The 27,920-nt window shown below is 55.2% G+C and overlaps 4 protein-coding genes across 4 annotated transcripts; 1 reads left to right on the top strand and 3 right to left on the bottom strand.

Annotated features, from left to right (window-relative positions):
• Positions 1-133: 133 nt before the first annotated feature.
• LOC122390472 lies at positions 134-2,218 on the bottom strand. Its single transcript, XM_043383452.1, has 3 exons — positions 1,889-2,218; positions 1,480-1,694; positions 134-1,359 (listed from the first exon to the last, which is right to left on the bottom strand). Exons 1-3 carry the CDS (start codon positions 2,061-2,063, stop codon positions 274-276), a joined length of 1,476 nt encoding a protein of 491 aa, XP_043239387.1. The 5' UTR covers positions 2,064-2,218; the 3' UTR covers positions 134-273.
• A 1,590-nt stretch (positions 2,219-3,808) lies between these two features.
• LOC122390494 lies at positions 3,809-6,052 on the bottom strand. The gene is made up of 4 exons (XM_043383504.1): positions 5,721-6,052; positions 5,407-5,556; positions 5,009-5,176; positions 3,809-4,288 (listed from the first exon to the last, which is right to left on the bottom strand). The coding sequence occupies exons 1-4, from the start codon at positions 5,880-5,882 to the stop codon at positions 3,809-3,811; spliced, it is 960 nt and encodes a 319-aa protein (XP_043239439.1). The 5' UTR covers positions 5,883-6,052.
• A 153-nt stretch (positions 6,053-6,205) lies between these two features.
• On the bottom strand, positions 6,206-23,768 carry LOC122390493 (zinc finger FYVE domain-containing protein 26-like). The gene is made up of 19 exons (XM_043383503.1): positions 23,520-23,768; positions 21,660-21,771; positions 21,107-21,224; positions 20,600-20,859; positions 20,136-20,240; positions 18,268-18,473; positions 17,319-17,937; positions 16,960-17,126; positions 16,369-16,629; positions 15,842-16,102; positions 14,185-14,589; positions 13,855-13,961; positions 12,976-13,583; positions 12,587-12,810; positions 12,114-12,266; positions 11,708-11,863; positions 8,662-8,825; positions 8,096-8,318; positions 6,206-7,733 (listed from the first exon to the last, which is right to left on the bottom strand). Exons 1-19 carry the CDS (start codon positions 23,766-23,768, stop codon positions 7,389-7,391), a joined length of 4,743 nt encoding a protein of 1,580 aa, XP_043239438.1. The 3' UTR covers positions 6,206-7,388.
• Positions 23,769-25,665: 1,897 nt separating this feature from the next.
• LOC122390492 lies at positions 25,666-27,899 on the top strand. Its single transcript, XM_043383502.1, has 4 exons — positions 25,666-25,826; positions 26,495-26,872; positions 27,047-27,318; positions 27,661-27,899. The coding sequence occupies exons 1-4, from the start codon at positions 25,666-25,668 to the stop codon at positions 27,858-27,860; spliced, it is 1,011 nt and encodes a 336-aa protein (XP_043239437.1). The 3' UTR covers positions 27,861-27,899.
• Positions 27,900-27,920: the final 21 nt, after the last annotated feature.

Raw genomic sequence — 27,920 nt, 5'->3', positions numbered from 1 at the left:
TTGTCTGGCTGACAAATATATCTTTTGTGCTAGCTTATCTTTATAACAAGGGTTTGGGTTATGGCGTGATGCTGGTGCTACAGGTGATGCTGATTACGAACTATAACATCTGTTTGTGACCTCACACAAATCATTTGCAAGTCTGTTTTATTCATCAACAATGTCACTGTCATGAAAACAAACTCAATTGAGTTTGTTTTCAATACATGATCGGAGCATGTTACCAGCACTTAGTACCATCTAATCATGCATTCCATGGAGTTTTGGGGCATCTCACGGAACCACACTTGGATGCAGGTTTATGATACCTGCACACACACAAACAACATCATCTACCTGCGTGTACATGGTGACTGGCAATGTAGACTTCAGAATGCGAAACTTCGTTCTCATTCTACCAATGACTCTTTCAACATGGATTCTAGCTCGAGACAAAAGCCTAGACTTCTCTACTTCTGCCCTAGGAAGCTGGGCTTGACCACGAACAAATGCTGGTGTCAAAACTTTGAGATTGTACAGAGCCATTTCTGTAGAAACGGTAAACCCCCGGTCCGCCAACACCACATCGAATGGATCAAGGATGTCAATGAGCTCAGATGACAGTGTGATCTTTTTGTCTGATGATCGACCTCCCCAGACTGGAGACAAGAATGTAATTGCCCCAGCTGGTGACACACCAATTAGAACCTTGCATGTGTTATGGTGTTTGTAGGAACTGAACATTTTCTTTCTGGATGTGAGATGCCTTGGCCTGTCTGTAAAAATTTCAAAGCAGTCAACTACCACTCTGACCTTTCGAAGTTCGGGATAACGGAAGCAGAGAGGGAGGTTGGCCTGTATGCTTTCCCTTGATGGCCAGATGATGAGCCTCCTGCACATTGCAGCCATTGGACTGAGGGTTCCTTGAACGATCTTTGATACCAAGGACCTGCTTACACCAAAACGCCATGCAAGATCCTGATTGGTTGTCCCAAGCCTGAGCTTCATCAACACCATAAGAACCATGTTGTGCACAGACAACCTGGATATTTTGCTAAGGTCGCACCCCAGACAAAGAACCCTTACAAACCACATGAACATTGCTAGGGATGGGAACCCGGTATAAAATTTAAATTCCTCTTCATTCTCTTTCAAAGTCTCAAATGAGTTATGCTTTTTGCTGTTCAACAGCTGCTCACACTCCTCCTTCAACGATGTGACTTCAGCCTCCAGCTTATGAATTCTATCAAGTAGAGCTGAGACGACTGTCTTGTGGTTTTCTCCCCATGTACCATCAGTATTGCAGCCAACCTCACGGGTGCCAGTTGCTGCTGACATCTCCAGCAGTGCCTCTGCAGCTCTGGCCTCTTCAATGCTGACCTGCAAGATAACAAAAAGTAGGCATTGTTATCAACAAAATAGAGATAGTTACCTACTTCTTGGTGCCAGGAAAACTGGTTGAACTGGTAGGTACCTAAGTAGCCAATGTTTGTAGCTCACCTGAGACACTGGTTCTTCGGCTGTACACATTTCATCTTGATCTCCAGATGAAGCCGACAGGTGGAGAGACGCATGCTGTTTCTGAGCTGATCTTTGTTGGGCCCTTTCTGCTCTCTTCACTCCGCCGATCCCAACGTTGCTGGCATGCTGAGATGACGGGAAGTTGAAGACACTTGGTACCCAGTCAGGACTCCCTTTCTCACTGACTGGTGCCCCTGTAATTGAATAAATATATCAAAATTTGTCTAGGTGGTGGATCAACTTTCACTCACAAACCATAGACAATATGTTTGATAGCCTGAGATGCCATGCAAAAATATTGTGGCATTTTGACTCCACAATTATGCATGACGTAGAAATGACATTCATATTAAACATGTACACAGTTTTTTTTTAACTAGGTACTCACCAGTGATAAAATGCTTAGAGCATATCCTTGCCCCAGCGCCGGGCACAAAGTTTTTCCTCCTGGTAGCACGTACCCAAGCATTCAACCGGTCATTATCTTTGGGGAACCGATAAAAAGACACCTTATCTTTTCCAGAGCGAGAAGTGCAACCATAAGCAGCACAAGAAGTCGGCATTTTTCACGATAAAACGTGATTAACCTCCACCATCCTCTCGAATTCCCGCCGCACCCTATAGTGGCGCAACGCCTACCACGGAATGTTTTGCCTACCAGCAGCTGACTGCGCCCGGCGGCATTTTCCGTGACGTCATCCACCGGCCTCCGTGGAGGCCTCTATTGGCGAATACGCGGCCGGGCGGCCGACGTCGACGCCCGATTTGAACTGTGGCGCCGGCGCGGCCGGCCGGCGCCAACGGTCGGGCGCCGCCAGCGTAGGCACACAAAGAAAAAGTAGTGCTGTTTAAATGAGCGGAAACGGCGTGGATTTTGCGAATCATTTTTATTTAATGAAAAACCAAGGCTTTGTAGTGATGCTTATTAAGTATAACCAGTCAAAGGTCATCCCATTACCTCTAAGTCTATTATTTAAGTATATGTTTAAAAACCATTAGAAACCATTAGGGTACCAATTGGGAACTAATAGATACCCAGTCCGTATTCAAAACACACTTGAAACCATTAGAGACCATCAAGGTAGAAACACTTTTGAAGCATACTTGTCACACATCTGGAAACAGGGCTGCAAAGTGGTGGATTTATGACTCTAACTCCGACTCTGACTCAAAAATTGACTCCAGCTCCGACTACGGTTCGGACTTTGCTTTTATTCATCTCATGGAATAAAAGTTATTGCCATATAAGTATGTTTTTCTTGCCTAAAACGACCCTTGAATGTTTTTCAAATGCATTTTTCATTTCGACACCAGTTGAAATAGAATGAGAGACACCATTTCAAAACAGATTTGCTTTTCCATTTGGGAACCATTTCGACACCAATTGGGATGAAATGGGACAACCATTTGGGATTAAATGGTTTTCTTCCATTTGGAGACCAATTGGACACCAATTGGGATCAAATGGGAAAAACCATTTGAGATCAAATGGGAAAAACCATTTGAGATCAAATGGGAGTTTCTTTCAAATGGAAACCATTAGATACCAATTGGGATCAAATGGGACACACCATTTAGGATGAAATGGTTTATTCCATTTGGAACCAATTGGTATCAAATGGAAAGCACCATTTCAGACCAATTGGGAAGTTACCAATTGGAAACCATCTCGATACCAATTGGGGACATACCACTTGGTATCAAATGGAAAACACCATTTCAGACCAATTGGGAAATTACCAATTGGAAACCATTTCGATACCAATTGGGACCAAATGGGACACACCATTTGGAATGAAATGGTTTTATTCCATTTGGAACCAATTGGTATCAAATGGAAAGCACCATTTCAGACCAATTGGGAAGATGGGGATCAAATGGAAAACACCATTTCAGACCAATTGGGAAATTACCAATTGGAAACCATTTCGATACCAATTGGGACCAAATGGGACACACCATTTGGAATGAAATGGTTTTATTCCATTTGGAACCAATTGGGATCAAATGGAAAACACCATTTGAAATCAAATGGGATTTATTTTCCATTAGGAAACCATTTCAAAACCAATTGGGACCAAATGGAAAACACCATTTCAGACCAATTGGGAAATTACCAATTGGAAACCATTTCAAATGGTCATAAAAACCATTAGAACCTATTTCAAACCATTTGACACATTTGAAACCAATTGGTAAATCCTAATGGTTTCAAATGGTATTTTTTACTGGGTGGGCATAATGACTTTATTTCCGCCAAAATTGCACCATATGCACCCAAAACCACAGAGACCAACATCCTTAAGTCCTACTCGAAGTGGCCGCCTCCAGCCTTCACAGCGGCAACCAACCGCCTCCTGAAGTCACGGACTGCGGCACGCACAACCGCGTCGGGGATCTTCTGCCAGGCGCTGATCAGAGATCGCTTGAGATCGTCGATCTTCTTGTGCGGTTTGGAGCAGGCTTCCTTCTCGAGCACGGACCACATCGTGTAATCCATCGGATTCAGATCTGGGGATGATGGGGGCCACTGGTCCTTGGTGATGAAGCCTGGGCAATTGTCTTCGCACCACTGTTGGGTGACGCGCGCGGTGTGGCTTGTTGCGCCGTCCTGCTGAAAAGTCCAGCCCTTGTCTCCGTACGTCTTCTTGGCCCACGGCTTCAGCGTCTGTTCAAGGATGGTCTCGATGTATGTTGCTTTGTTGATTTTTACGCCCTCGGGCACAAAAACCAACGGCGACTTGCCGGCCTGGCTGACGGCCGCCCAGACCATCACTGAAGCGGGTTTCTGAGTCCGGAAGACTCGGCGGTGCTTGTCCGGCACGTTTCGGCTGTCTGTCGCCAGGACGCGGTCGTTCTGGTGGTTGAAACTTTCGTTCTGGAGTTTCATGCACTAGTGCCCCCGATCCGCATCGCGGCGGGCCGCAGGGGGCACGCGTTAATCCACCCACACATCCCAGCCGCCAGGTCGGCTCGTCGGCCGGCACGCAAGTCACCTTTCTGACACGAGGTAGGAAATGACGTCATTGCCATTGAAGCCTGTGCGCTGAAGACTTAAAATTCATACAGGAGGTGCGTAATAGATACCTGTTGACTACACCACGCAGCCATGTACAGCCGTCTTCAAACAGGTCCGCGAGCAACAAGCTTATCACACAGGCTCTAATCCTGATATTCGAGATGGTCGCAGACTCGGACCTCATTTGGATCAGTCTTTCATCTGCTACACCCATTATCTGTCCAAAGGGCATTCAAAATGCAATTAACCAGGACCAAAATTGTGTGTTCTTTCCAATGGTGTATAGTGTTTTCGGAAAAACCACCCTTAAGTGCACCAAAATTGAGTGGGAACTCTTGTAACGGTAATTGTGAAACACCCTGTACATAGTCATCTCATCTGTGAAGTCAGGACTAAGAGCTCGCGTCTAGCCAAAGTGTCCAGAGGAAACCATATGCACCCGAGACATGTTAAGAAGTTACAGACCCCATTTCCCCTCCCCCAGGGTACGTCAAGTTGACCCGGGTCGGCGCTCTGGGGCGGCGGCGGCTTACCCGGGTGCGCCGACCTGTCGATGACAATGTCTCCCGGCTGAGTCGCCGTCAGAAGCACCACCTTCTTGTGCGGCTGCTTCACAATGAGGTGGATCTCCTTACCGGATTTACCGTACAAATCGCACTGAAAGCACCAGACAGTTCCAACGTCAAAGTATCGTTCACCCGCAAGCACGGGTAGGCTGGTAATGTTGTTTTGATGGATATAACACAAATTACCGAAATACAACCATAACAATATAAATGAATCTTGCAACACATCTGTTTTAAATGCCAGCGATGCAAACAATCGGCGGTTCTATGACTCTTTCCCGAGCTGCTCTGCTCTTGCCTCGGTGCATAGGTATGCCTTACCGTGTACTGGGCGGGGAAGTCGAGCTCCTCCAGATGGGGTCGAGCGCAGGCCTCCAGCTCCGCTCGGTTGGAGTGCGCCAGGTCAGCCAGGCCGGCCAGCGGTCCCAGCAGCTCGTACTGCCGCGGCCGGGTCAGTCGCGACAGCACACCCTGAGGGCGGTACGGGCGGCAGGGGTACCGTCAGATGGATTCAGTACGCCGACAGACAGTCCCACCGGCACACACAGAGAACTATCTGACTGTACACATACAGCTAGAAGTGAGTGAAGGACAGAAGATACGAGGGAGGGTAGAGAGAAAGAAGATTCTCGTACCTTTCCGTAGTCCTGTTTGTAGAAGACGGTCAAAAGATCGTACAGATCTCCTTCCGTAACAAAGGGTATCGGTATCAAGTCTCCAACCAATTCCTTCTGCAGGTGGCTTCGTAAGATTGTCCATGCTTCGGGAATATCACAGTCATGAAGTTTATCGGCCATCGGTCTACATTGTTCCTAATGCTGCCACATATTTTATAGTAAGACAGAAAACATATCGTCCCTCACAAAAAAGGAATCAACATGAATACCATACATATAGAAGTTCATCCCAAAAAGCAATGGCCCATTCAACGGATTTAAGAACAAAATCGTGTATAAATCGACACATGCCCGCATGTCAGCGAATGCTCGTTGCTGTTCTCTCCTGTCGACATTTTCGTCAATCGGGCACAATTCTCGCGCCATACTGCCGTATAACACCTCTCACGGTATATGCATAATGATGTTCAAGAGACACTCAATTCGTACAAAGGAATATGACGCTGGATGCTCTTTGCTATATATTTGGTACCACACGTGCAGCAATGCTTACAAAACACACTTTATACAAAAATATGATAGCAGAAAGTATAAATATGCCCACAGCTGAGTACTACCATCACACAACAGTCACATAACTGCGTGCTTTGGTCCACATTTGGATACATATTGCGGCCAATCGCATGCGTTTCCGCAATCGACCGCTCATAGGATTGTCATTTTTCGGCAATGTCAACCGAACAGCGGCTGTCACATGTGGCCCGTCCAACGTGGATTCTACCTCAAACACTGACATTTCGGGAACGAACACAGGCCTGCAAGGTGAAAACATGTACATACTATTGCCGAACAAACTGGCACCCGAACTGAGCAATTAAAGCTACAGGTTTCCAAGAAAACTACTGACACTGATGAAATACGCTCCGGATTCATACACAGCCAAGTGTTAAGCCCAGTCGTACAATACCGTAGGAACCATATCAAGTACAATCTACACAGTCAGATGAAAGCCACTATTTATGCGAGCAATGTGTGATTAGCAGCAATAGGACGCACGAAAGATGCAACTGTCATCGTATAATGCCGCTCCTGAGAAAACATATTTGGACAAAGACGTCAGTACAATAATAGCTGTAAGAGTACAAATTTAAGTTTCTTAGCCATGCGTAGTTCAAAGAGGCATATTGATCTGTTGAGGATGCGGGTAAACCAGCTGAAAGACCTACTAACAAATGACGCTAGATAAACAAGATACATTTTTTAGATTACACAGTCTTTCCCATAGGTTATGGAGAATACAGGATACATAGTTCCCTACTGAATCCCTAAATGAACGTTAAAGCACAGCGCATACAAGAAACTGGCACATTCACAGCCAATGCCCGACCTGAATTACCATCGTTGTGCTTTGTCCAGCCCCGCAGCAACGGGACACTATCGTACGATCCAGCCGTAGCCAGGCGTCTGTGACAGCCCCCGGCAGCGGCTCACAAAACGCCGACTGACCGGCGGGAGGAGACAGACTGGGTCGGTGTCAAATGCAATACTGTCAAGAATCGGTCGCTGTTTGTCCGTCGCCGGCCCGAACAAGTGACGCGAGACCCTAGTGTCTGCCCCACACCCTTCGCTGAATCGGAACTGATACAACCATCCTTCTCAGCAATAAAGGATCCAGGACGGCCGATCTCAGCGACAGCCGGCGGCCGGAGTCGGTGCGTCGGCGGCGGACCCGGCCGGAGTGGGTGCTCCGGCGGAGCTACCAGCCGGTGATCCACCGGACGCCAGGTCTGTGGCCGGGCCCGGCGAGCTCGCCACGCTGGACGGCAGCGGAGACTCGGCCGTCTGCTCTGCCGTATGCTCGAGCAGGTGCGGCGCGTGTCGCTGCAGCCAGCGCCGGCAGATGGTGGCCACAGTGGTCTGACCGGCCCCCTCGGCACCGACCAGCACGGCGGACACCTCGGCAGGCCGGCGCCGGCTGGCAGCCAGCATGTAGGCCTCCTTGTAGCGGCGACACTGCACCAGCGCCTCCAGCTGAAACAGTAGTGAAAATGTTGGTGGAAAACGATCACGGACAGCAGTCACAGTAAACCGGTAGTCACTGGTGACAAATAACTGACATTGGATACAAAATTACAGTGTAATGAAGCAATCAAACCTACACCACTATCAAACTTTCGAATGTGAGGCATTGACTCCATTTGGGACGACTGCCCTACCCAGTACATTCGACCGTATGTGTCGTCGCCAGCCAAGTGCAAGCCGTCCAACTTCCCCTCAGATAATCGGGTTTCACTTCATCTCGCCAAGTCTCAAGTCTCAACCTACTGGGTATAAACCATCCTAGCTCGATCCCCATATCCCATCTCGCTCCAAGTTCCGTCTTATCGCCGTACCCTGACGGTGGGCTCGGTGATGGCGGTGAGCAGCAGGCCCACGCACGGGTGGCCAGCCGGCGGCAGCGCCACCAGCCGGCGCAGCGTCTGCTGTCCCAGCTGTGTGGTGTCCATGAGCAGCTGCAGCAGCTGGTGCAGCTGGTCGCAGCGGCCGGCCGCCACCAGCCGCTCGGCCACGGCCGGAACCAGTTCACCCAGTTCCACACCCAGCGAGCGCTCGATCCTACCGGCCGGCGGAGAGAGCGGTCTGGGTAACGGGTGGTCGCACAGAGACACCATACACAGGGTATAGGACGGCAGCCGGGACGACCACATCAGCGATATCGAAACAAAGGAGTCAATGACCGGGAAAAACTCAACAAATAGCATCTACACTTCCTCAGATCACAGGAAATGCTAAATGAAGAGAACATTTGGCAAAAATGACCATACGGTAAGTTCCGCCGTAAAACAGAAGAGCAGGCCGAGCCTCAATGATAAATCTCCCTATCTGGCCCACGCCATCTCCCCGAGCCACCAGAGCCTACCCTCTCACCGTCTGCCCTTCGCCTCCCTCCGCTACTCACCGGTGTGCCAGACACAGGGCGTCCGGTACGCTGGTGGTTGCCGCCAGCAGTGTGACCACCAGCCGGCGCCGCTGGTCCGGCCCGGCCAGCAGAGTGGGCGCCGGCTCCTCCGAGAGCGCCGTCTGCTCGCTCAGGTGCCGCGGCTCGCTCAGAAAACGAGTCACCTGCGGAGAGGTAGAGGTAGTGTTTTAGCGTGACTTGACGCTATTTCAGGCGCATAGGGGCGTGAATCAAGTCACATGCGAAAAGGTCAAATCGGTTTACCCAGGACAGGACTCAGGTCAGCAACTGGGGTAATTAGACGGGTAGCCAGAAGACAAAACCTGACCATGAAGCGGACAAGAAAGAAGACGTCAAGGAACAAGTCAGGTCTGGCCAGAAGGCTGGTCAATGTTGGGGCAGACGTTGGTCAGTGGTTGGTGTAACTGTAAAGCGTATTAAACTACAGAAAATGTCCGGGAATTTCGATGAAACGGCTGTCACACGCTTGCTTTCGAACGTTCGGGCGGAATCCAGCGACCACACGCGCACAGGTCAAGCACGCAAGAGCCTACTCGAGGTAATCTAAAAGACCTTTTGTCAGAAGTAGGGGCTGAGCTGAGAACCAGCAGAACCAAAGTACAAATGAATGTCACACACCTGAACTGGTGCAAAGGCGGTCACAGCCAACCTGACCTGGTGCAGCAGCAGCAGCCAGCAGAAAAGTGCAGCGAAGGCCACAGCCTACCTGACCTGGTGCAGCAGCAGTAAAGTGCAGCGAAGGCCACAGCGTACCTGAACTGGCGCAGCCGCGCCAGAGGTAGAGACACTACAAAGCACCAAAACGTCGGAAACCGTGGGCTCTTTTACGCGGATGGCCTCGAATTAGCCTCAAAATGTCAAAATGTAACCGATTTTGCAACTCAAAATACAACCGATCAATGCCGTACTACCCTCATTCAGAATTTCAGTACGATCATTTTTATCGAATCTAGGTTATATCAATCAACCCATGCAATAACGTTGCCATTGATTACGCTGAACAAGCGGGCATTCGGAACCACATAAACGGCTTTCGCTACCGCATCTGTCTAACCCATTCATTCTGACAGCCGTGTATGACAGTCAGTGAATGCTCCAGCCCGGTCTCAGCTGACTGACATCTCGGCGGGACTGTCTATTATATGTAATGGCGAGCGGTACGTGCCTCCCGGTTCGGCGGCCGCCTGTCACACAGACGGCCGGACCATCGGGCGGCTGCACCAGATAATGCGGCCCGCTCTGTTACCACCCGTATACCGTTCCGCTGGCAACAATCAGTCTAAACTGAACTAAGCACGGCGCGCAGGCCACATGAGTATGAACTTGACACGTGGGAGCCGAGCCCTAGCCAAGAGTCCGTGCCACACGTGCTATCTCACAGGGTTGACCCGGTAGAGCCGGAGGGCTTTATAAGCGGGGCCCGACGGTCAGCCAGTATCAGTCTCCTGTCTGCCGTTCAGAAGTTCAGCAGTTCAGCAGTTCAGCAGTTCAGTCGACAGTCTCCAGTCAGCGCCATGGTCTGCTCGTCGCACATCCTCTCCCTCCTGGTGGCCGGCTGTCTGCTGGCCTCAGCCGCCGCCGCCGGTACCAACTACTGTACGGGTGTGACGTGTCCATCCGGTACCCAACACACCATGTGTCTGTACCCGAGCGCCGGCCCGTCGTCCAGCTGCAGCCAGCCGGACGCTGCCGCCAGCACCGTCAGCGCCGCAGATATCTCAGAGATCCTGGCCGCTCACAACACGATCCGCGAGGCGGTGCGGACCGGGAAGTACGCGTCCAACAACCTGCCTGCCGCCAGCGAGATGCCGCCGCTCGCCTGGGACGCCGAGCTGGCGACCGTGGCTCAGCGGTGGGCCGACCAGTGCCAGCAGTCGCACGACCAGTGCCGCGCCGTGCCGCGCTTCGCCGTCGGCCAGAACGCCGCCTGGACCTGGGGCCACGCCAAGAACTGGACCGGCCGCGCCATCGGACAGTGGTTCCATGACGAGCTGCCGCACTTCCAGCAGTCGAATCTGACCTTCACCCAGGGCACGGACCGCGTGTCGGGTCAGGTCATCGGTCACCTGACCCAGGTCATCTGGGCCAGCACCACACTGGTCGGCTGCGGCTACACCGAGACGGTCGACACGGACTTCTACAACCTCACCAAGCGGGCCTACTTCTGCAACTACGGCCCGGCCGGCAACTTCATCGGGCAGCAGATCTACCAGCCGGAGGCCACCGCGGCCGGTACCACCGCGCCACCCACCGCGACTCCTTCTGCCGGCACGACCGGGGCGCCGACCACACATAGTTCCTGCTGAACAGGCGGTTACTAACACCGACAGCACCACGGCACCAATCAGCACCACCGGAGCGCTAACGCACACTCGTCCTGCTGAGCAGGCGACCGGACAGCAATAATAACGACAGCGTAATTCCGGAGCGACGACCACACACAGCCCTTACTGAGCAGGCGGCCCGGCACACCCTGAGTACTGACGGCCTGCACTGACGGGTCGCTCAACTCTACACTGACCCAGCACCCACCACGAAACCAGATTGAGAAGACGGAGTCAGACATCTACATACGTGCCATCTAACAGCAGTGCGAATTTGCGATGGATCCGATCAACACTGGAGTCTAACCGTTTGAGTGATGGCTCAGTAAGTGAGCCTTATTTCAGGGAAACCAGGCGGGTGATCCGTTTACCGGAACTAGTGGTAAAAAAACAAACAAGCATGGAAGCTCTTAGCTCAGTGTACAATACGTCACGATCACGCTGTACATTTACGGTGCACGCATGTATCACATTGTGAATAGCAAATCGCGATGCTTTACAAAACCACACCAATGAGCCGATTTGTAAATATGTCGCTGTTGCTGTGTAAAGAGATATGCATGCAGTAAATGTAAACCAAGCTTTAAATGTGACAATAAACGCAATGAAACAAAAGCATCATCAGCTACTGCCCCGGACAAATCTCCAACGCGTCACCGCCAAGAACCCTCTGAATTCAGCCAGTGCCACCAATCACCCACCTGAATCTGCAGTTCGACGGCAGTCAGCTGCTGCGACACCTGTTTCCATGGCAACACGAGCGGTATGCGTCCGGATGGGGCGCGGGCGGCCTTCCAGTCGGCTCTGTTCAGATACTCGCTGAGTCGGTCCCGGGCCGCCTCCAGATGGTGCAGCGACTGTTTGGAGAATGATACAAAACGGAAAGGAACACACCGTCATTACGTGTTATACACGATACCCGCAGCTGGAAATACGCATTATTACAGAAATATTCATGAGGACATGGCAGTGACTAGAATAAATCCCGCCATCATGGCTTAGGGTTTGTAGGCTGCACAGAGCGACCTGGTGCACCACCACTTCCTTGGCCTTTCTCTATCCAAGCATCTTGCCAATTTAGACTGCAGCGTCCGATATTGCTGTTACCTGAGCGTAGCAGCGGTAGTTGGTCTGTCGGCAGTAGAGTCGGATGCAGGTGTTGGCCGCCCTCAGCAGGTCCCCACAGGCCAGCTGTAGTTGGAGCAGTGTGTGCCACGCGCCCGACTGCTGCAGCTCCGCACAGCTGAACTCCAGGTACACCTGCGCCGCAGAGATACGACGGAGGTTGGTCAGGTGACACAACAGCTCATAAATGAAGCTACACAGGATTAGTTATTCGTATTTCATAATCATCGGCATCAGGCAAAAAGTCAGGAATAATAGCAAATCAGAAACACAACGAGAGCGACATAAACAAAAAGCAAAGGAAGCTAACGGTCATTAGGCACCCGTTTTACCAAATAAAGCGCGTTAGTGCCATTACGACCGATCGAAATGGGGTTGCAGCATTGCCAATATGTTCACAGTACGGCCGTATCCCCACCTATAAGCTCACAGCTGCCGGTACTGTGGCCACCCACCTTCCAGCCTCTGAGGGAGGGGCTGTCCTTCCTGAGGGCGTCCAGCAGCTGCTGTAACTGTCCACGCCGCACGGCCGGCACCAGCAGCGCCCGGTGAAAGTCCTCCGGCCGCGCAGTCAGCTCGCGCACCGCCGCCGCCGCCCGGCCGTACAGGCCGTGCCGCTGCAGCAGTGACAGCGTCTGGCGCGCGCTGCCGTACGTACTCAGATAATACACCGCCTCGTCTAGCGCAGCAGGGGGCGGGGCGCCGCCGACGGTCGGCAGTCGGCCGGCGCAGATCTCCGCCAGCTCGGCCTCAGCGCGCAGCAGGGCGGCCGGCGCCGCGTCCGCCGCCGCCGGCACCGCCTCCAGCGCGGCCACCACGGCCGACAGCAGGCGCGCCTGCTCGCGGCGGCGGTCCGGCTCGGCGGCCGGGCGCAGGGCGCGCGCCAGCCGCGGCCGCGCCGCCGCCAGTTCTCCGGCGCGCAGCGTGGCCAGTCCCCAGGCGGCCCAGACGGCGCCGCAGTCCAGGCCGGCCTTGGTGGAGACGTCGAGCGCCGGCCGCCACAGCTCCCGGCCCACCATGGCGGCCTGGAGGCGGCGCAGCGCGGCGCGGTCTGAGAGGTCGGCGCCGGCCGACAGCTCGCCGCAGCCGGCCTCCTCCAGCAGCCGGCTGACGTCGGCGGCGCGCAGCAGCGCGTCACAGGCGGCCATCTCCTCCGCGGGCCGCTCGGCGCGCGCCAGCAGCAGTTTGGCGGCCAGGGCGAGCTGTCGTGCCAGGCCGGCCGTGAGCGCCGGGTGGGCGGCAGCGGCCGGCGGCGGCTGCCAGAGCAGCTGGCGCGCGGCGCGCAGCACCAGCCGGCCGCCCGCCGCCGCATCTGTGTGCAGCTGCAGCAGCAGCAGGCATGTGGAGACGGACGGCGCGTGCCCGAACTGCACCCGCTCCAGCTGACGGACGTTGTGCGCGGCGCTGTCGGTGAGCCGCAGCGCCGGCGGTCCGGCAGAGCACGGCTCCCGGCTGCAGAGACGCCGGCGGGGAGGTCAAACGGCGCCGTGCAGGGCGTAATCGCAAAACGGTGGCAACTGCAGTGAGCCTGCCCGGGTAACTTGGCCCGTGTTACCCTGGCTGTGTGTTAATGACAAGCCAAACGACAGCCCGTTTACACATGACCCTCAATAACCAAACTGGCCCCAGCTTATCACACTTATCCCAACAGCGTTACCGACCCAAGCCCGCCATGCGCCCCGCAGCCGTCCAGTCGGCCGGGATCCAATAGGACGGTACTTACGCCCGTGTGACGTCATCCGGCGACAGCTGATCGCCGCCGGGCTGCTCCGACACGGCCATCACGCAGACGGAGCAGACTCGCACCGGGGCCGGGCCACAGCCGTCCAACTGTGGACACACAGACAGGAGACGTTGGCGACCCGAAGAGTATATCATATCACACCCATTTATGCTGCTGCTGCAGACATCTATTCTTATTTTGTTATGCACGCGATCAGGGAACAACCACCACATCAGGGACCCAGGTGTTCCCACTTTGCCTATGTAACGTAAGAACCAAACTGACCACAATCCCACCCCATCCGTCCCACTCCGCCCCGCCTGCCCTCACCTGAACGCGGTGTTTGCTGCACGGCTCGCACACGAGTTTACCGCAGCGGCGGCAGTGGTGGCGCCGGAAGCGCGCGTTGAACGCTGCCCCACAGCGCATGCAGCCATTAGAGCTGTGATCCGCCGCCCAGTGTTGGCGCGGCGCGGCGGCCGGCGGCGGCGGTGCCAGCGGCAGCGAGGGTGGTAGCTGCGGCGGCGGCGCCGGCAGACGGCTCACGTCCAGCGCCCGCTCCGCCAGACGCTCCAGGCAGCCGTTCACGGCAGCGTCCAGCGGCGGTACCGGGTGCGGGAGGTCCGGCGGCCGCGCCCGGCCCGGCGCGGAGGCAGACCGGCCGCCGGAGGGTGACTGTACCGAGCCAGTGATGAGCCCCAGCCGCCAGAGCAGCCGCAGCGCGCGGCCGGCCGTCTGCCGGAGGGAGAAATGTCGATTAATACCCACCCCCAGATGGACACTTATAGCACACAGCGCCAAAGTCGCCGCTCTCGTAAGGTTTCCACATAATATGAGACACACGTTAATTTAACCCTCGCCCATATAGGGGGGGGGGGTCGAACGGACCCCCCATGGTTTTTCGCAAATAACGCATAAAAAGCGGCCGATCGCGACGAAACTTTCAATCCCCTCGCGTTCATCAATTTCACACATACCCTGAAAATTTCATGACCCTGACCCAAATGACCTTGGACCTGTGACCTACTTTTCGAGATCATGTTTGGCTGGAATCGCGATTCGGCGTATGTCGGCTCGCATTAGCCGCGCGTTTGCAGTCTTTTCGTGGTTTCAAGCGTTCAAACATGTGATATGATGTTGCCCCCATGCATTAGAGTGGGTGTCAAGGTCACCTGAAGGTCAGGTCAGGTCATTGACCTTTGATGACCTCGGTTCACTTTTTCGAGTTTTACATGTTTCTACTTCCTAGACCAGTTTTTGGAGCTGAATTTGAATTTAGCAGCCATATGAACATTTACGAAGTAGTTTTGGTGCCTTCGTAACATGTTACGAAGCTGTCAGAGGCGGTTGCCACCTACTACGAATACCCTTACTGGTTGACCTGACCTGACCTGACCCGACCTGGCCTAAATACATGAAGACATCATCTGTGATCAAAACTAACAAGATATTCGTGATCAGCACCCCGAAAAACCCCATAGCAGCCACACTTTACGACTTTCTAACAGGTCCCGATTTTCCCGCCTTTGGGGTCATTGACCTGACCTGCAAGGTCAACCAATGACCTAGGACCTTAAAATTGGGTATCATCGGCTTCCTCTCGTCACGGGCAACACGCTCGTTTTTTCTGCGAAGCTCTAGCTCGATCAGGGGCGAAACGGCAAGGGGGGTCCAACGGACCCCCCCCCCCTTATACGTTCGCGGCTGGAAAAACACCAATACGGGCGAGGGTTAAGCTTAGAGGAAGGAAAGGCAGCGACGGCCTGAAAAGAGAAGAAAACTCGAGGTGATAAAAACATTGATTCAGCATTTAGTTCAGTGCTACAGAACTCAAACTGACAATCTACTTCAGCCAACAAATTAGTGGTCAGCCGACAATAACTGTAAATCGAAAAAAAAAACTAGACATTTTCGCAACCATGAACTGATGAACCATCATCCCGAGACTGGCACCCAGTGGCACCATTGATCACCTCCCGCCACGCACCTGAAAGTGCTGGTTGCAGATGAGCTGTATGACGATCAGCTCGGGCCGGGCGGCCAGATGCTGATAGTGCGGCCAGCCGGAGCCCAGCAGACCGAGCAGGCGCAGCCCGGCCGCGTGCCGGTACAGCTGGGCGAACTGGGACGGCGGCAGCTGCTCGCCCTGGACGGCGCAGAGTCCGGAGAGCAGCGCGGCGCGGGCTGCCACCGACTGCAGCCGGCCGCACAGCGAGACGACTTCGGCCGGGTCCGCGGTGCGGAGCAGCTGGGGACGGAATACAGTCACCAAGAGAAACACAGTCACAGAGAGAACACATCGGCCGGGTCGGCGGCACGGAGCAGCTGGGAAAGGAGAAAGAGACACAGGGACGCCGTTAAAGACACAGCGAGACCAGATTAGCAGCTGCTGAGAACACATACACAGTCACAGAGTTACACAGCTATAGTTATACGTGATGGATGGGAGTCAACGACACACATCATTTGTACAATGCCGTGACGAACCTCCCCAGGCCGTGGGTGCTTTCTCACCTGTTTGACAGCGGTGACAGGCGCAGCGGCCGGCTCCCGCAGCAGAGCCGCCAGCCGGTCAGACGAGCCGGGCGGCGGCGGCAGCTCTGCACCATCCGCGCCGTGCAGTCGGCCCCAGCGGTGATACAGCGTCGGTCGGCAGTCGGCGCCGGCGGCAGCGAGCAGCTCTGTCAGCAGCGCCGGCTGGCGGCGGCAGCGTCGCTCCAGCTCGGCCCAGCAGGGTACTGGCGGCCCGCGGCACTGACGCCACAGCTGCAGCAGCTGGGTATAAACCGCAGAGGGAAGGAGGGGTTACAGAACCACTGGCGGGAGGGTGATTCAGCGTCCAGCGACCACACAAACAGAGAGGGACCAACGCACGCTACGGCAACTTAGCTTCACAAATGCAAATTCCTAACTTCCCAGAAAGTTAGGAATTTGCATTAGGAAGTTAGGAGGTTAGGAAGTTAGGCAAGAGCTTCCCCCATTGTGACCTCTCTTTCAATATCCCTGACAGATTAATTTATAAGTTTCTCCCCGGCCAACTCCTTCATAGTCGTATCTCCGACAGTAACGAGTAGCATCGGCTCCTCAGTCTCTTCAGTCGCCTACCTCCTCTGAGAGCAGCAGCCTCTCCCGCAGGCTCTCCTGTCCGTCCAGTCCGGTCAGCAGGTCCAGACACCGCCGCAGCGGCCACTGGCCAGCCATCTCGGAGATGACGGCCGCCCGGCGCCGCTCGCTGCTGATGTGCTGCACCAGCCGCCAACCCGTGTCGGCATCTGCAGATGACGCGCCAGGCCAAAACAAGATGTTAAACACGGTGCCATCCGAGTGTCAGCGCTTTTACACTCTTGGAGTGCGTGCTCTTGGAGTGCGTGAGTGTATCAATCCACCCGCTGCAATTGGTGACAGCCTGGCGGGAGCCGTGACTACCACATAACTGTCAGCGGCATGTGCAAAGGCAAACTCACCACCGTCGCTGTTGAGGACCCGCGCAGCCAGCACCGCGTCCGTGGCACCGTCCATCTCTGGTAGGAACTGCAGACTGAGCGCCATCTCAGCGGCCTCGGTCCAGCGGACGGCCCGCAGCAGCACCGCCAGCCGGGCGCGGGCGGGCCCCTCAGCCGTCAGTGCCGCCAGCGGGCCGTCCGCAGAGGCGGCCCGCAGCAGGCGGCAGCCGCCCCCGCCACCACCGGACAGTACAGTCTGCAGCTCCGCCAACAGACCGCTCTGCTGGCCCAGGTGGCCGAGAGCCGCCACCGACGGCTCTTGAGGCGGTGGGTCGGTGGACGCGGCGGCAGGAGCAGCTAACCGATCGGCCAGCCGCAGGAGCTCCACTCTGAGTCGGTCGACGAGTCGCGGTGAGTCGGAGTCGGCTGTCTTGCTGGCTGCCGGTGTAGAGAGGTTGGGGACGGTGGCCGAGGTGGGCAGGCTGACCGTTTCTCTCGTGGTGGATGGGGACAGCGCACACGGACTGCTCACGGGCAGACTACGGCGCCGGCCGCGGACCGGAGCTGGAGCCGGGTCAGCCGCTGTCTCATGAGAGGTTCCGCCGCCCGGACCGCTGGCAGACGCTGGTGACAGGTCCACCTGTAACGGAGTACAATAACGTCCGTCAGTCATTATTGACTGGTGTGTCAGACACAACACCGTACCATGCTAGCCAAGTTTGACGGGTAGCATTTCCATTAGCTGACTGACACTAATGATATGCCCCGACGTGTGTCTCAGCATGCGAGACGGAGAATTACCAGCTGCTCTTACTATCATTTTGGACACAGCTGTGGTCCTAGTCTGTCCCTCCACATGTCTCTCATCCAGACCCTGTTGTCCTCCCAGCCTCATATGGAAGCTCTGCCCTCTCCCAGCCTCTCGCCCAGACTCTGCTGTTCTCCCTCTCAGACCTCCTTGCTGTCTCACCCAGATTGTATCATCCTCCCAGAGCGGTGCCCGTCCGGGCGTCTCCAGCTGCGGCCACAGACGTCCCAGCATCAGTCTGCCCAGGTCCAGTCGGACCGCGCCGGCCCGCGCAGACAGCCGGGTCAGCTCGATAGGCGAGGTGCAGCGCAGGCCCAGGTCGGCCACGGCCAGCGACGGCGGTATGGTGAGCAGGTGCAGACAGTCGCCTGGGGGCGGAGGGATGGGTCAGATGGGGTGGCTACGCTCACACAGACAAGAGACAGTGTCCTAGCCCTCGCACGACCAGGCCATTTCTCATAACACGAACGACCAGGGGGGGGGGGGGTTGTTACGACCCCCCCCCCCCTGGCGTTTCGAAACGGAAGGTCGTAGAGCAGTATGTCCAAAATTGTAATGTTGCGGGGAAATCCACCCATAATCAAAAGTAAAATGACATCCTAAAATATAAATAATAACATCCTTACGACTTAAAACAACAATGCTCTGAGCCAAAATCCTCAAATATATGACCAGACTTTAACAGTTCGTCTTTATCATCCCAATTCCCAAACATCAGAAAGATTTTAAAGTTTTATCGGTGTTTAATATTTCTACATCTTTTTCTAGTTATAACTGTAAAAACAGCACCTAAAATGCCACGATAGTCAAGTTTTGTGAAAATAATGACATCATCTACTGGCTCTTTTCTACATCCTCCCCCTAACGCAAAATGAATTTAGCCACACTGTCGTAGAGCTTAGCGGAAAAAACCAACGGATTGCTTTCAACGAGATCTCGCGATTGGTGGTATATTTTTTGGTCCTAGGTCAACATTTGACCTACTTTTGACCGGTCAAAGGTCAAATTTTCGGAAAAATAGACTTTTTTCAACTTTCGGCGGCGATTGCGGCAAAACGGTGGGAGATATCGACTTGAAACCTTCACTATCGTGTTCCTTGATCAATTCTCTATCGTTTGGTATGTATTTCGTTTCCCTAGCTCTAAAAATGGCGCGTTGGGAGCGCCGGAAGTCGGCAAGGTCACAGTCGGCGGCAGAAATTCGAAAAATCAAAATTTAAATTTTTGAAATCTGATTGTATTTTTGGATTTGGGAGGTCCATTTGCTCCCTATAGAAGCTAATATTGCTGCATATTCCCATTGAGGTGACAAGAATTAGCAAAATAGTGGTTCGGGCGCTTTTCAAAAATAGTACCGGACGCTGTTCCTCTTGTGACGTCATAGCTCCGTGACCTGACCTGACCCGGTCAAATTTCTTATACCATATGATAGCCAATACTTGCCCCAACATGCATGGGAAGTTTCATCACGATCCATCAACCGATGTCCGTACCACCGGCAGGAAACCTCGGGCGTTGGCACTCAGTTTGTGAAAATCCGGCCGGAGGCTGTACCTCTTATGACGTCATAACTCCGTGACCTGACATGACCCGATCAATTTTTTTTCGGCAAAAGATGCGCAAAGGTTGCCCCAGAGGGTATTGGAAATTTCAGCCCGCTACGACAAGCCGTTTAGCGTGCACTTCGAAAAAACCTCAGGGGGGGGGGGGGGTTGATACAACCCCCCCCCCCCCCCCTAGGCGTTCTAGGGCTAGGGAGGGAAGGGGTCAGAGGGGATGGGTCACATAGCCAGCGACATTCGCCTCAGGGGGGAGGATGAGGGGTGAGGGGGTGCAAGCGAAGGTTAGACACATGCAGCATCGCTGCCTGTTCAGGATAGCATTGCTCTAATAATGTATACGCCACTTGCGTAGTGGCACTCTGTCTGATGCAGCAAACATCCGAACATGTCTGATGTAGCAAAAAAACAAAACAAAAAAAAAACAAAACAAATCAGCCTCACGTGAGGCGTCGAAGCAGAGTGTCTCACCTGCGGCGGGTACCAGGTCGGGCAGCATTGTCTGTAGCTGGCTGAGGCAGTGCAGCAGACTCATCAGGAAGTCCGGCCGGTGCTCGTGTGAGCCGGCCGCCGCGCCTGTAGATGGTGGCAGTACAGGTGTGACGCACGGAGGAAGGGTCCTACCATAAACCGGGGTAAACACGTTGAGCACGTCTAACGCGACATATTTAAGCGCCATTTTTAAAGACAATTAATATAATCAAGATTGACGGTAAAATCTAAAAATGGCGAATTAAAAACAAAATTACATTATTTTTACCCTCCAAGCGATCAAACATAAAGCAGCATGCATGCGCCAGAGCCGCATGTTAGGCCTCAATTCGCAGCTGGCATCCAAACAAGTGTCCAACCAGGCTGCATCAAACATCAGTTCCTTCCCCAAAGCGTGTCCACGTCCTGTGCTAGCCCACAGTCTGTCCCCGTGCCGTGCCCACCTGCGGCCGGCGCCAGTCGGTGCGCCAGCGCCGCCAGTTTGGTGACGGTATCTCGGTCGGCGGGCCGGCCGGCCAGCTCCACCAGTCGGCGCCACCGTCTGCCGGCGGCCTGGGCCAGCTGCGCGCCCAGGGGAGCCGAACTGAGCAGCACGGCCGCCGGGCCCGGCCGGCCGGCCAGCTGCGGCGCCAGACGCGCCGCCTCGGACGGCACCGAGAGCCAGTGGCGCACGGCGGCCGTCAGCGCGCTCAGACCCGCCGCGCTGTACGGCCAGACAACGGGGAGAGGGTCAGGCGTCGGCCGTCAGAGGGCACAGCTAAACGATCTAAAGCAGCAAAACGTTAGCAGCTTAAAGGTAGACTAGCCACCACAGGTCAGGCAAGAGGTCACAGGTCAGAAGTCGGGTCAGCTGATATAAAAGATGACGCCACAAATCAGAGTTCTCAAACAGCGCACGGGTGACGTGCCCGGCCGGTGGTTACGCGAGAGGCTCCACAGCCGGTTCGTACCTGTTCGGCTCGATGATGAGCGCCTCCTGCAGACACGAGGCTGCCCTCGTGAACAGCTCACGGCAGTCGGACGTCAGCGCCAGGTCAAAGAACGCCGCGTAACCGGCGCTGAGGCCCTCTGTTGATAAAAATCATATCGTCGTTTAGCATCTGAGTCATTACGCTCGATGTAATTACTTTTTATGGATGAAACTAGGACGGTAACATTCACGTGCACATGCAGAGCTAACATTACGGAGTGAAATCATCAAGAGTTGCGGCCGACAGGATAGCGCGCCTCGACCTCAGTAGCATGGTGCCACTCTCACTATACTGACACACTGTCGGTTAATGTCCTTTTCTGACACGGACGGTGTCCTCTGCTGAGACAGCCAATGTCCCGCTTGCTGTCATCTCTCTGACACGAAGTCACCGTCTACAGTGTCACTCCAACTGACCGTAGTGTCCACCGGTGCCGGGCAGCGTGACACAGTGACACCCAGCTGACATGACCCCCCCCCCCCCCCGACACGGTGTTACTTGACTCCTCTGACACTCTGACACTCCAACTGACCATAGTGCCCACCGGTGCCAGGCAGTGTGACCTTGTGTCGCTCCACCAGACTGATGACCCGGTACAGGGCGGTGTCAGAGTTCAGGGCACGCAGCGCCAGACGTCCGATGGTCTGTGGAGCACAGTCGCGTGTTAGGAGACAGCATATAATTTAGCCGCATAGCCACTCCCAAAAATCCAAAATATCATTCGAGGAACAACCAGCAGCCGTTATAACTAGAGGTGGCAAATTGTGGACCCGTGGACCCGGTTCCTGAAAATTTTCTGACGGGTCCAACCGGGTCCTACCATAAACCATGCACACTACACATGATTACAAAATATGAAGTGAATGAAAATAAAACATTTGCTCATGTGTGTGTGTGTGTGTTTTTTTTTTTTTGCACACTGTAGCTCATAAGTATATCCAGTGGGAAAAAAGCTGTTTTACATGATGCAACTAATGATTAGGGGAGAGTGGGGAAAGATGCCCAGGGTTTTGCTATGTCATATATTATTCGAAAATGACGATCGGAAAGCAAAAACTTGGAGTTTCAACGGAAGCCGACATCATTTTTCTCCAAAAATATCACACTTTCGTGCCTGAAATATGATAACTTTTTTTGCTGCTAAGCATTTTCCCGAAGAAGTGAAAGGGGGCATCTTACCCCACAGGGTGGGAAAGACGCCCCCTGGCGTTGGGGAAGATGCCCCCTGGACTATAAGTGACATAAATGGGCACGTGAATCGCCTGAACGAATCAGTAGTCCCTTCGAGCCTGCAGTAGACACCAAACGTCATCGTAAGGGCCCTCAAAAGTAGTCGTAAGGGGCTTCAGAGGTCATCGTTAGGTCCATCATAGTCCAACGCGGCCAAACAAGCCTCCGTGGTGGCGTTCGGAGACAACCGTGGGGCCCTTATAGGTCTTCATGATGCTTGAGGGCCCTCGAGCCCATCGTGGGGACCTCAGATGCCAGCGCGGCCCGTGGAGCCAACGTGGGAGCCCTCAAAGGATGTCGTGAGGGGCCCTGGAGCCAATAATGGGGCCCACAGAGGCCGTCGTGAGGGCTCTCAGAGTCAGATGCCGCCCAAAAAGTCGCTGTGTGGGCCGAGAGACCGGCATGGGGAGCACCCGACCGTACTGGACTCTCAATAGTCCCAGATCGGCTTTTGTCTATCATCAAAAGTATGTAATACATGATTTGACGGGCTGCTTGAAGGACAGCCTACGGATTTAGGGGGGCGTCTTTCCCCATCAGGACAGGGGGCATCTTACCCCAAGGTACAGAATAAACATTAAATCGGTATAATTTGTTAGCCATAAAACTACACCCTGAAACAAACTGTTTGGGACACTGTACACGCATGTTAATGTATCACGACCATAGCAAGGAACATAAAAATTATTTACATTCTTTGATATTTACAATGTTTGGACACCAAAATATTTTTCGAAAGCAGCAACTAAAAAACATGCAATCACCAGCCAGCCGTTGCCAAACTGAGCTTCGCAAATTTTTGTGCAGTTAACAAGGCAGGCTTCCGCTTTACGCTAAGAACATTAATTTCCAGGTTCGACTCTTTGTTTCGCCGCTAGAGGGGGTGGGGCGTCTTTCCCACCCTGGGCATCTTACCCCACTCTCCCCTATCTACAAATAGTTTGCATTAATTGACTTTTGGGGAAACGGGTCCAACTGGTTCCGATTTCACCTTAGACTGGGTCCGACTGGTTCCAGAAATGTCCAGTCGGGTCTGGTTCGAGTCTGGTTCCCAAAATTTTCACCTTTTGCCACCTCTAGTTATAACCCATTCGGCTCCGTGAATCCACAGGGTCCCGCGAGACCCACCGGCCGGTAAGTTCTCCAAGACCGTCAAACTCACTCTCCTCAGGTGGCCGCCAGTGCTCTCCGGTTCGTGATCAGCAGTACTGTCATCAGCACCGTCCGTCCTGTCGCCGTCTGTGTCCTCTGCCGGTGCCGCCGACGGGGCCTCCTCCGGTGCTGAGCGGGGCGGCTGCGGGCCGTCCAGCGAGCGGCGACACTCCTTTAGACCCTCAGCCACGGCCAGCTCCGCGCGCAGGCGACCAGCCGTCGAGCTCTCCGGGAACATCTGGGGACCAGGCGATATCATTGGGTTAGAGCTCAGAGGTGCCGTCCAAACACAGGCACGAGTGTAGAGAGTGGTAAGGTGTAATTGTTTTCTGCCACGTTGTTGACGATTTCGACGCAAGGTTGTCATAGGACATGGGACCACGAGCGATATCGCAGAAAAATGTTAAGTGTATCTATATTTGTAGATAAAAAGCCTGGGTGCTACATGATTCATGCAGTTACGAAGCATTTGTAAATAAGGAATAATCGCATCGCCTGAAACCCCTGCAGGCACGATAATCGAGGAGAGAAAAAAACAGTGACGTCCAGCCTATCCAAGATAGGTTGTCATTTCCTGTGCCATGTCTTCGCACATATACTGGCTGCTGGTGCCCCTGCTCTGCCTGCTCGGCCCGCCGCCCGCCGCCACCAAGGGCAGTCTGGAGATGGAGGAGCGCCTGCTGGAGCGTCCGCGGCTCGGCGCGCGCCTCCAGTACGACCCCGTCTCGGGCAGCACGCTGGCCCACTACGTGTCGCGCCAGCGGCGCAGCTACCGGCTGCGGCCGCCGGAGATGTTCAGCAGCGACGAGCAGCGCCGCTACGGACAGCGGCTGCGCGCCATCCGGCGGCGCCAGTGGCCGGCCGAGCGGCGGCGCCGCGCCGCGCGGATGGAGCAGTTCCGCGGAGCGGTGGCCGGTCTGCTGCACGGCTACCGCGGCCTGGTAAAACTCATGGTCTCCCTGGTGGCGCCGGTGGAACTAGAGAGGGGTGAAGGAGACAATGACACGGCAGCGGCGGCCCATAACAGCACCGGAGACCATCGGGATGGGGACGGTACTGCTGAGGCTAGAGACAGCGGCGACGGGGTAGTGTCGAACAGCACTCAAAGTCCTAACGCGAGAGAACATCCGTCAGATTCGAGCAGTGTCAAGACGAATTTTTCATCATTTGCAACAGGCGGCAACTCAACTACAGCTTCAGACACCGATGACTCATACCCGGCTGAAGAGCCCGACCCAGCTGGACCGAATCTGTCCCCCGACCCCGGCCAGAGCCCGGATGGTCCGCTTCTCCACCCACTACCACCTCCAACGGCTGCTGAGGCCGCCGCCGACACAGACGCCGTGCGCACCCTGAGCCGTTTCTTCGGCGCGCTGTTGGACGGCGGTACCGAGCTCCGCCGGCGACTGACCGAGGTCGGTGGCTCTGAGCCGGCGTCCGTCCGCCGCGCCGCGCGGCAGGCGTTCGAGACGCTGTGGCGGCGGGTGACGGCGCCTCCTGGCTCCGTCCGCACGGCCGCTGATCAGGCGGACGAGCGCCGCGCCGCCGGGGTGTTCTGGGGTCTGATGGAGCAGTTCCTGGAGGAGCGGGGGACGGCCGGTCGGCGGCGGGTGCGTCGTCACCTGGACCTGGGCCCGCTGCGGGACTGGCTGGGCGCCGGGCCGGTCGGGGAGGCAGTGCTCCGGTTCACCACCGACCACCGGCCCGGCGGCGGCGCTGCGGAGGACGCCATCGTCGGTAACATCGGCATCAACTGGACCGCCGTCGGCCGGTGGATCGCCGACAGCGCGCCGGCCTTTGACGACTTCACCGACGGTGACGGCGAGGAACAGCCGTGGAGCTGGGACGGCCTGCTGCGGGGTCTTGTGGAGCAGTGGACTGGAAGCGAATCTAGTGGGAACTTTGTTCGCCCGTTCGACTGGATGCACGTTTATCAGACCATTGCTGATCTGTTCTTTCCCGAACTGAGCAAGGAACATGGTGGCAGCAATACCGATGATTCGGGGTCAGATGAACATGGCGATGAAGAGGCGAGTGAGACTAACGATCAGCATCCAAGTGAGAGCGGTGATCGGGACCCTAGCGATCAAAGCGACGACTCCCGTGAACATGACCATCGACAGTCCAGTGCAGATAATGCTCTGGACCCCATTCCAATGCACGAGAATCCAGTGGCTGCTGATCAAAATGAACAGTGGAAGCTGTCTGATCAAAGTGATGATGCTTTCGCCTACCCCAGTGATCAGAACATCGACCAAGAGCCCCGGATCAGTCCGAGCCTGCCGTCCAGTGATCCCGCCAGTGACACATCCCTTAGGTGAGCAGGGCGCCGTGTGCCAGTGTGCGTTTAACCTGTTTGTGGAGCTCTCCTCGTCGATCTATCTGTGAGTGTCCCTGATGTGAGCTAGTCACCGTGCCCCGTGAAACGTTAAACCAGTTATTAGAGAGCCTTGGTGAGCTGCTCGCTGTTTTGTTAGCGTCTAGTGTCCATTCTTCATTGTATTTCATAGTGCTTAAGTTCCTCAGTGATGATAAATGTTGCTTTCTACCGACTTGTGTTCGTACTTCTGCGTTGTCCTGGTAAAACAAAATATGTATGAATACAATGGATCTCCTCCAAGTGTAACAGTCCTTTGTGGGTGGTTTTAGGGATCACGGCACCGATGGACGGAGCCACCCATCCAACACCGGGACACCCACCGGCGGAGCGGAGCGCCTCCTCAGTCGGTGGTGGACCTCCAACAATCCCGGTCCCTCCGCTCCGTACCGGAGGTCCCGGAGGGTGCGCAGGTCACTGGCGCTGATAGCCAGCTCGGGCAGACGCCGCCGCTGGCTGGGCGGGTACCGGCTGTCCCCTCCGGACGGCAGCCGTCACCGGCGGGGCGGCACTCGTCGCCGCCGCCGCCACCACACGCTAGCCGGCCGGGCGGGCCCGCGGCGGCGGCGGGGCTCCCTGCTGCGCCGGGTCGGCCTGGGCGTGCTGAGAAACCTCACCTCAGCGGGCGTGGACCTCAGCAAGGCCACGGCCGACGCTGCCGCGCGGCTGGACCAGCTGCGACGCCAGCTGCTGCCGACCGAGCAGCCGCCGTCCAGCACACCGGCCTCCACGGCCAGCCCGACCGTCCACTGGAGGCGGCCGACCACCGAGGCGGCGCTGCGCGGCTCCACAGAGATGACAGAGCGCGCAGAGGTCACCGGAGACTACGTGTACGACTACTACCAGTGGCAGTACGAGTACTTTCACGAGCCGCCCACCACCGAGCAGACAGCGGCGACTAACGGGACCGAGACGCCGACCACCACAGAGCAGAGCACCACGCCGGGATCCACGCTGAACCCAAACGGCGGCATCATGCTGCAGAGGTGAGCCGCTGGTTCCGGTCTATAATCAACTGCTAATGGCCCAAAAACAGGTTTGTGACCAACGGCCACTGACGACATGTCAGCATCCGACTCAGACCCTAGTCATCCTTCCAGCAATGAAAAGGGTGCACCCTTCCTTCCATCCTTCAGCATCATTCCCTCCTCCTTCGACAGATTCGCCGAGTACGCTCCGAACCGCACCGAGGCCGGTCGGCGTCTGGCAGCTATCCTCTGGAGCCAGTGGGTGCAGCTGAAACCTCACTGCGACCGCAACTACAACGCTTCGGCTGACAGCTACGGCACGCTGGTGGGCCGGGCCGGCTGCGCGGCCGTACTGCTGGCGTTCGGGGAGGGTGACTGGGCCGGTCTGAAGCTGCTGCTCAAGGCCGTGCTCGGGCCCGTGTTCACCGTGCTGGCCGTCATGGTCGTCGCCTGGCTCCTCTGCGGTAACTATAAGGGATGGGGTGTGCGGGTGCCAGGAGCATTTCTGTGTTCGGATATCCGTGTGCGATGAGTATATCGAGTTTTCTGACATTCGAATGCATGCGTGCATGTTTATTTATGCGCGGTGGTACAGATAGGAAAGGTAAACTGCAGGCGATATGGAGAGACGAAATCTGTACATTTGCAAAGCGGCAACCCGACTGAATGACACGTTTCGTTTCGGAATGTGTGTTTTATGCCATATGGTATGCGTAATAATCTTTCCATTGAAACATATTCAGGCATTAAGACGCCTAAAACATGACCCAACAACAAAGTGACCACCCCTCTCATCCCCTCCCCAGGCGCGTGCAACGTCTGCCAGTTTTGTCCGTGTGCCTGGTGCAACCCGTCCCGGCTACGGGAGCAGATCTGTGACCTTATCAACCGCGCCATGCCCGGCCTGCGGCTCTACAAAGACGGCACCATGGAGATGTACGTCCCCAGCACGGAGGAAACGGACGCCTTCCAGGACCTAGTCGACGCCATCATGGACTTCAAGTGAACGGTGCAGCCAGCAGATAGTGTTGTCACTTTGGACCAGTAAGGGCGGTTCGATTCGTTG

Source organism: Amphibalanus amphitrite, unplaced genomic scaffold (assembly GCF_019059575.1).
Source record: "Amphibalanus amphitrite isolate SeventyFive unplaced genomic scaffold, NRLGWU_Aamphi_draft 000397F_arrow, whole genome shotgun sequence".
NCBI lineage: Eukaryota > Metazoa > Arthropoda > Thecostraca > Balanomorpha > Balanidae > Amphibalanus > Amphibalanus amphitrite.
Note: the sequence above shows the minus strand (reverse complement) of the source record. Positions and strands in the feature narration are given on the sequence as shown.